Source organism: Seriola lalandi, unplaced genomic scaffold (assembly GCF_002814215.2).
Source record: "Seriola lalandi dorsalis isolate HSWRI2012SDOR001 ecotype SW California unplaced genomic scaffold, Sedor1 jcf7180002054967, whole genome shotgun sequence".
Taxonomy (NCBI): Eukaryota; Metazoa; Chordata; class Actinopteri; order Carangiformes; family Carangidae; genus Seriola; species Seriola lalandi.
In genome coordinates, this window is record NW_019525518.1 from 5,915 (window position 1) to 14,587 (window position 8,673).

At 47.8% G+C, this 8,673-nt stretch overlaps 1 protein-coding gene across 5 annotated transcripts in view; it reads right to left on the minus strand.

The window, feature by feature from the left end:
* Nucleotides 1-312: 312 nt before the first annotated feature.
* pygb (phosphorylase, glycogen; brain) overlaps nucleotides 313-8,673 on the minus strand; it is a 9,620-nt gene continuing 1,259 nt past the window's right edge. Inside the window, exons 2-20 of one of the 5 annotated variants that reach the window (XM_023395677.2) lie at nucleotides 7,801-7,902; nucleotides 7,376-7,454; nucleotides 6,453-6,556; nucleotides 6,246-6,377; nucleotides 5,977-6,088; nucleotides 5,235-5,317; nucleotides 4,988-5,131; nucleotides 4,769-4,861; nucleotides 4,502-4,648; nucleotides 4,004-4,167; nucleotides 3,771-3,885; nucleotides 3,559-3,660; nucleotides 3,323-3,470; nucleotides 2,865-2,923; nucleotides 2,629-2,770; nucleotides 2,331-2,538; nucleotides 1,244-1,378; nucleotides 1,076-1,142; nucleotides 313-695 (exon numbers count right to left, since the gene is read on the minus strand). In XM_023395677.2, the coding sequence (XP_023251445.1) occupies nucleotides 531-695; nucleotides 1,076-1,142; nucleotides 1,244-1,378; nucleotides 2,331-2,538; nucleotides 2,629-2,770; nucleotides 2,865-2,923; nucleotides 3,323-3,470; nucleotides 3,559-3,660; nucleotides 3,771-3,885; nucleotides 4,004-4,167; nucleotides 4,502-4,648; nucleotides 4,769-4,861; nucleotides 4,988-5,131; nucleotides 5,235-5,317; nucleotides 5,977-6,088; nucleotides 6,246-6,377; nucleotides 6,453-6,556; nucleotides 7,376-7,454; nucleotides 7,801-7,902 (2,301 nt within the window). In that variant the 3' untranslated portion in view covers nucleotides 313-530. Of the gene's footprint in view, nucleotides 696-1,075; nucleotides 1,143-1,243; nucleotides 1,379-2,326; nucleotides 2,539-2,628; nucleotides 2,771-2,802; nucleotides 2,924-3,243; nucleotides 3,471-3,558; nucleotides 3,661-3,770; nucleotides 3,886-4,003; nucleotides 4,168-4,501; nucleotides 4,649-4,768; nucleotides 4,862-4,987; nucleotides 5,132-5,234; nucleotides 5,318-5,976; nucleotides 6,089-6,245; nucleotides 6,378-6,452; nucleotides 6,557-7,375; nucleotides 7,455-7,800; nucleotides 7,903-8,673 lie in introns of those variants that run through there. The other 4 variants (XM_087170891.1, XR_015436421.1, XR_015436422.1 and 1 more) reach the window with 4 other exon arrangements.

Consider the following 8,673-nt stretch of genomic DNA (forward strand, 5'->3'; position numbering starts at 1 on the left):
TTACCACAGTCCACATCACACCTCATCCAGGACCTCAGTCCACATCACACCTCATCCAGGACCACAGTCCACATCACACCTCATCCAGGACCTCAGTCCACATCACACCTCATCCAGGACCTCAGTCCACATCACAGTCCAGATCACATCACACAGATTTCCTGTCGTTTTCATCGTTAACACTTTATGAACCTGGAGAAACTGACCTGTGTGTTAATGTGAGATGTTCGTCCTGGATTCACTCGGGTTCATTTCAAAACCAAAAACTATGAACCAGCAAATAAAGACTTGAACTGTGTCTCTTCAGAACTCTTGGCTTTCGCTGATTGTGTCTGATTTTTATTGTTTCATCTCATATTCTTTAAACTGTAAAGACACTTCATGTTAATCTTTTGCGGTTTAGCATGTAGCATGTAGCATGTAGCATGTAGCTGCTGCCTGTTCATATTTACATACAGTACAAACATGAGTCAACCAAAGCTGAGAAGCCGGATCTGACACTCGCAGCAGGAACGTTCGGACGCTTTTGATCAGTTTCGGGACTCGAGCGGCGGCTCGTTGGGGGGCGGGATCTTCACGTCAGAGGGTTCCACCCCCCAGATCTCGCGAGCGTACTGGGAGATGGTTCGGTCGCTGGAGAACTTCCCGGATGCTGCGATGTTGCGGATCACCATCTTGGTCCACTCTTTGGGATTCTGCAGAGAAACAGGAAACAACAGCTGATCAATCAATAATGAAAATGATCACTGTCTGCAGCACAGATCACGATTCACTCATTTACATAATATATGATGAAATGTCAACATATAAACAACAATACATAATATTCAACTGTGAATATGAAGCTTCTGCGGCAGGAACATCGAGGACGTCGTCACCTTCGATCTCAGAAAGAAGAATCACTTTTATTTTTACAGATTCTGGGATTTAAAGATAAAACTTTCCTTGTAATAAAAAAATAACAGTTAAGGGAAATAGGAAATTATGAGGAAAGTTTCCTGGAAATGATGTGTAAAACATAAAGTAATACTGATATTTAACGACTCACTGGACAGGATAATATATAAATATGTACCTGGTACAGGTCGCTGACTCGCTGCTGACACCTGACATACGCCTCGTAATCTGCAAACACCTTAAACCTGATGGAGGAAACATTCACACGTAAACATGAGACGATGACATCAGAGCGTCTTCACCACCCTGCAGGTGTCGCTGGGCGGAGTCTGAGTCTCCTCTCTACCTGTCGTGGTTCAGCAGCATGTGGATCAGGTCTCTGAAGAGTTCTGGTTCTTTGGGACTGAAGAATCCGCTCTGGACCTGGTCCATGGCGAGCTTCAGCTCCGGCAGGCGCTCGTAGAACTCTCTGGCGTTGTAGCTGCAGGAAACAGCACAGGTGAACAGGAAGTGACATCATCAACTCCCTGTCTGCTGCAGGTGACCTCTGACCTTTCATCAGGGAAACTGAGAACAAGCCCTTATGGTGCATTTAAGAACCCTCCGACATCTGGAGCTGCGAGAGATTTTCTCTCCTTTCATTATCGATTATTCAGTTATTTAATCAAGGAATCAATTCAGTTTTATATCGTTAACAACAGAGACACAGAAACAGGATCCAGTCTTTAAATCTGACTCCTGTCACTATGGAGATGCTTTCAAACAAATACTACAAATACATTGATTATATATTAATTATGAACTGAACATGAAACCTGGAAAATGTGAATATTCAGACGATTTAAAAAAGATTCTTCATGAGTCTGATCAGTTTTCTGAAGGAGACGTGTTTGTGTTCGTAGATACAAGCTTTCATCCCTCACAGTAATAATAACAGCTATTAAATAAAATCAGATAAGAACTCAAACGAAACAAAACAAATATTTAAAGTAGATGCCAAATAAAAAAGATATTTAATAACTAATAACACTGGGAATAAATAAAGATTAAATCCACTTCCTCTTTTAAAAGTTGTAAACGAGCTGAAACTTTTTCTTGTTTGATGGAAAATGAATCTGAAACTATTTTAATAGTGACTTAAATTATTTCTGTTGTTTTTAACAGAAACATAAAAACTTCAGCTTCTGAAAAGTAAAAACTTCTGGTTTTGAACTGAATCTAAAACAGTTTTCTGACACTTAAAGGAGCAAATGATTAATAATGAATCTATGATGAAAGAATCACAAGTCATTACTAAAGAGAAGATCCTCAGGTAACATGGAGGCTGAGATGGTCAAAGTGTCCTTGAACGCACCATCTAGAGGAGTTCCTGACTTCCTGCTTTGACATAAACACATAAACCTGATGTAACTGTCCCCCTCCCCCCTCCTCACCCCTTCCTGTCCATCTCCTCCACGTCCGTCACCCTCATGCCGAAGATGAAGAGGTTCTCCTCCCCCGCCTCCTCGGCCATCTCCACCGTGGCTCCGTCCATGGTGCCGATGGTCAGAGCGCCGTTCAGCATGAACTTCATGTTTCCTGTTCCAGAAGCTTCAGTTCCCGCCGTGGAGATCTGCTCCGACAGGTCAGCGGCGGGGATTACTGAGACACACAAACGCATCATCATCAAACTTCTTCTTTTACCAATTTTAGCTTTGTTTTGTTTGTTCCTTCACCCCCCCACCCCCCCACCTCTCTCAGCCAGAGACACTCTGTAGTTCTCCAGGTAGATCAATTTCAACTTGTCTCCCACCGCCGGGTCGTTATTGATCACCTGACCCACCGAAGTGATCAGTTTGATGATCAGCTTAGCCATGTGGTAACCAGGAGCCGCCTGCAGGAGAGAGACGGTCATGTGACTCTCACCTGAAATTACTGTGTTTAGGTTTATGCACATCAGCTGTGTTTGTTGATACAGATCAGCTGACCTTCCCTCCTATCATCACTGTCCTGGGGACAAACGTCATCTCCGGATCCAGTTTGATTCCTGGAAACAGACGAAGAAGAAGTTGATGGAGGTTGATGACAGTGACCAGCAGAGGGCAACACACTCACAGTGACCAGCAGAGGGCAACACACTCACAGTGACCAGCAGAGGGCAGCACACTCACAGTGACCAGCAGAGGGCAACACACTCACAGTGACCAGCAGAGGGCAACACACTCACAGTGACCAGCAGAGGGCAGCACACTCACAGTGACCAGCAGAGGGCAGCACACTCACAGTGACCAGCAGAGGGCAGCACACTCACAGTGACCAGCAGAGGGCAGCACACGCACAGTGACCAGCAGAGGGCAGCACACTCACAGTGACCAGCAGAGGGCAGCACAGTAACAACACAAACTGCTGCCTTGCTGCAGAGCACGGTGGCAGCCGCTGGTCTTACGGTTGTAGAGCGTGATGGCGTGCAGACAGGTGAGCAGCTGCCTCTTGTACTCGTGGATCCTCTTCACCTGGACGTCAAACATGGACTCCGGGTTGACCTTCACCTGGGTCAGCTGCTGCAGGAAGGAGGAGAACTTCAGCTTGTTCTCCTGCAGGGACAGAGACAGGTGAGGGGGACGGACAGAAAGACAGGTGAGTGAAGGACAGGTAGCAGATTGATGGACGTCTGTCTCTCACCTGTTTGACTTTGGCCACGTCTCTGATGAAGGCGTGGTCGTCCACTAATGGGAGGAGTCTCTTCAGCTGCTGCAGGTCGGTGAGGAACTCGTCTCCGATTCTCTGCAGGATTCAACACAAGCTGAGACTCAGACCAGGACACTGACAGACCCACAAACCTGGTCCTGGTCTCTATGAACCGGACCAGTCCTCAGTCTCAGGTGAGCCGGTACCTCAGCGATGATGTCGGCCAGGCCGGGGTTACACAGCAGCAGCCAGCGGCGAGGAGTGACGCCGTTAGTCTTATTCTGAAACTTCTCTGGATCCACATCATGGAAGTCCTTAAACCTGCAGGGACGAGGTCCTGGTTAGTCCACCTCGAGGACCTGATGTTCAACATCTGTCTCACACAGCTGGACACACACGGGGACGCCGCTGCTCTGCGTTCTGATTGGCTGTTACTCACACGCTGTTCCTGACAATGTCCGAGTGGATCTGAGCGACGCCGTTGACGGCGTGAGACCCGACCACGCACAGGTGAGCCATGTTGATCCTCTTCGGGTCTCCCTCCTCGATCAGAGACATCCGGCGGAGACGGTCGGTGTCGCCGGGGAACATGGCCGCCATCCTCTGAGAGAAAACACAACGCCAACAGGTGAGGTGCCCCTTCACAATAAGAGTCCCCCTTATAAAAGATTTAAAAATGGTTTATAACAAGTCTATTAATGAGCTCGTTCACACTTTATTAATCATTTATAAGCTGTTATAACACATTAGATAAAACAGTGAGCTGCAGATGAATCAGTCATCAGTGTATGAAAGTTGTTTATAATTGTTTATTACTGATTTATAAAGTGGGAACAACCAAATTAATAACCTGATTATAAAGCATTTATTAACCCTTATAATGTGTGTGTGTGTGTGTGTGTGTGTGTGTGTGTGTGTGTGTGTGTGTGTGTCTTACGTCCAGGTGTCTCTGGTTGATGTCATAGATGATCAGCAGGTGTCGAGGCAGCAGCTGTTCGAACATGAAGACGGGCCAACGCTCCAACGCCTCAGGTAGCACCGTGTGGTTGGTGTAGGCACAGGTACGACAGGTGATGTCCCACGCCTGGACACACACACACACACACACACACACACACACACACACTGACTGAAGTGAGTCTCAGACTGACTCCATTAATGTCCTTGTTGCTGCGTTCAAAGAAAGTCTGGTTCTGGTTCTGACCTTGTCCCAGTCCAGCTTCTCCACGTCCACCAGGATCCTCATCAGTTCAGGGATGGCCAGAGCGGGGTGGGTGTCGTTCAGCTGGATCGCCACCTGAGGGGACAGGTGAGGACACGAGTTGGCACCACAGAAGAAGAACAGTGTGTGTGTGAGTAGAGTTCAGTAGAGTGTATTAAGCCCCTCCCCCTCTGCGGGTGCAGGTGTGGATCAGTTTCTCACCTTGTCGGGGAACGTGTCGAAGCAGGTCCTGACCGGGTCTCTGCAGCCGAACTTGGAGGACTTGAACCTGCGGATGATGTCCTGCAGCGTGGCGGCGACCACGAAGTACTCCTGCTTCAGACGCAGCTCCTTCCCCTCGAAGAACTACACACACACACACACACACACACACACACACACACACTCTCTCTCTCAGTGGGTGTCTCACCTGTGGACCTGGAGGACTGGTGCACAGACTCAGACTCACGGTGTCGTTGGGGTACAGGACTCTGGAGATGTTCTCTGCCAGGTTTCTGTCCAGAACCGCGTCGATATAATCTCCCACATTAACTGAGAGACACAGAATCTTTTACTTCAGGATGTTTTTCAACAGCTGGAACTTTAGTTTCATTATTTTCTTCCTCCTCTAAGACACAAGTTCTGACTCCACTACATCTCTGGACTGATCTGAAGTCTGTGTGTGAAGGTTTAAAGAAAGATTCTTTTATTTTGAAATGTTTGCTGTGTCTACCACAACCAGACTTCATCACTGACACGAATCTCCTGCTCGTGGTCGTATCCCTCCGCCGCTCACACTGGTTCCAGGTCACTTCCTGTTCATCCAGAGTCATTTCAAATATTAACTTTTTGTGTGAAGTCTTGAGTTATGGCTAAAAAGTGTTTTTTCGAAGGTCACCGTGACCTTTGACCTTTGTCTACTGACCAGGTGAATGTTTGAGAAAGAAGTTCCTGAGATATCGTGTCCAGCAGCGGATGTGACCTGGAACTAGTTTGAGCGGCGGAGGGATACGACCCGGTCTGAGTCTGATCCAGGTCCTCAGTCTGTAGTGACCTGATGACCTGCAGCTGTGGAGGAAGTGCTCTGACCTTTCAAAGTAAAAGCACTAATATCACACTGTAAGAATACTACATCACAACTTCTCCGTAAGGAAGAAGTGAGAGAGTGGCAGAACAGTGACGATGATGAAGACGATGAAGACGACACGTACAGTTCTGTAGTTTGAAGTCGTTCGGAGCTTTAGCCGACCACAGTCTCATCGTGTTCACCGTGTTGTTATGGTAACCAGGTACTGGAGTGTCATAAGGCATCGCCAACACCACCTGCACACACACACACACACACACACACACACACACACACACACACACACACAATGAACATATATATATATGCAGGTGGACTTGTGCAGGTCCTGGTCTCTGCAGGTTGGACCAGGACCTGGAACGGGTCCAGACCTGGTTCAGGTTTTGGTCTGACCTGAGTGTCGACCCACTTCACTGCGCCCTCCGCCCTCCGCACTCGGCCGTAGAAGTGAACCGGCAGCATGTACTCAGGTCTGGCCTTCTCCCAGGGGTTCCCGTACCGCAGCCAATCATCTGCCTCCTCCACCTGAGGAGCACATCAGCCAATCACAGGCCTCCTGTGTGTGTGTGTGTGTGTGTGTGTGTGTGTGTGTGTGTGTACCTGCCACCCCTCACTGATCTTCTGGTTGAAGATGCCGAACTCGTAGCGGATCCCGTAGCCGTATGCCGCCAGACCGAGGGTCGCCATGGAGTCCAGGAAACAGGCTGCAGGAGGGGGGAGGAGCTTCATCCTGACATCACACTCAATCAATATCTATCAATGATCAATACTGACTGATTGATCTGTTTTATTTTCAGGGTGCGGCAGATCAAGCCTGAGCAGCAGTCAGACTTCAGTCCAAAAACACTGGAGCCTACATTTCCCATGATGCACCTGGACAGTGTCTTTCATTAGAGCCTCTGTCACCATCTTCATAAACTTCTTTTAATTCAAACTTTATATCAGAGACACCGAGACCAGGACTAACAGGACTAACAGGACCAGGACTAACAGGACTAACAGGACCAGGACCAGGACCAGGACTAACAGGACTAACAGGACCAGGACCAGGACTAACAGGACCGGGACTAACAGGACCAGGACCAGGACTAACAGGACCAGGACCAGGACTAACAGGACCGGGACTAACAGGACCAGGACTAACAGGACTAACAGGACTAACCAGGACTAACAGGACTAATAGGACCAGGACTAACAGGACTAACACGACCAGGACCAGGACTAACAGGACCGGGACCAGGACTAACAGGACTAACAGGACTAACAGGACCAGGACCAGGACCAGGACTAACAGGACTAACAGGACTAACAGGACCAGGACTAACAGGACTAACAGGACCAGGACTAACAGGACTAACAGGACTAACAGGACCAGGACCAGGACTAACAGGACTAACAGGACCAGGACTAACAGGACCAGGACCAGGACTAACAGGACCGGGACCAGGACTAACAGGACTAATAGGACCAGGACTAACAGGACCGGGGAAGAGAGACGAGGCTTCACTCTGTCTGTTATTCACCTGCCAGTCGACCCAGTCCTCCGTTTCCGAGACCAGCGTCCTCCTCAATCTCCTCCAGCTCCTCCATGTCCAGACCCAGCTACACACACACACACACACACACACACACACACACACACACACACACACACACACAGGACAGTGAGTGTTTTGTGTCGACTTCCTCGTTGAGGTTCGTCTTCATCAAGTCCAAGAAATCACAAAACTGCTGGAAAAAAAGCTCATTGTTGGCTTGTTTGCTCAAAAAGTGATCAATCAATCAATCAATCAATCAATCAATCAATCAATCCAATTAATTTTCTGTTAGTTGTCTAATTGATTAATCATCTAATCATTTCAGGTCCAGACTGGTTCTTGAAGAAATGCAGAAGCTCTCTCACACACACACACACACACACACACACACACACACACACACACGTTACCTGGTAGATGGCCTCGTCACAGGTGTTCTGCAGACCCAGGTTGATCATGGTGTTCTGCAGAGCTCGGCCCATGTAGAACTCCAGGGACAGATAATAAACCCTCTGAGGACAGAGACAGAATCCAGATCAGACCAGGACCAGAACCAGGACTGGACTCCAGACCACCAGACCTCCAGGTACAACATGTGGTGAAGCGACAGGTGCCAAACACTGAACCTGGGGCCCCTTTTACTAAAGAGTCAAATTTAGATTCAAGCCTTTATTGTGTCACTTCCTGGTCTTTAATGATGAAGGAACTGACGTCAGATTAAAGAAATAAATCTTTCTCTCGTAAGTTTAAACTCTCGATGGTCACGTGTGGTTTTGTCTCTGAAGCAGCTGCAACAGGAAGTTTTATTCTGACAGGGAATGTTTCAGGACCTGGCTGCTAAAAACCAAAAACATGACCACTTCCTCCTCTTGTCCGACTTCCTCCCTGAGTTCATCTGACATTTTACCTCCTGTCATCTGAATTCACCTGTTTTTATTCCAGTGCAACGACCTGCACACATCACCTCCAGAATCACATCTGCAACATCTGCAACATCTGCAACATCTGCAACATCTGCACTGCACAGCTGTGTCAGCTGACCCTATCAGTGAAAACCCATGAATTTCACATGTGTAAAAATATAATTTTAATATGTGAAAACATGTTGAAATCACCTGTGAATGTGTGAAACAGACTTCAAACCGAACACCAGAGTTCTGGTTCTGGTTCTGTGTGGACCCACAAAGAAAAACTCTGGCTCCTAAATGTTCTTTAAACTGACTTTTCCATCACCAGACTCTGGGAGAAACCAAACCTCAGCAGTGATGCAGCTCTTCATCATG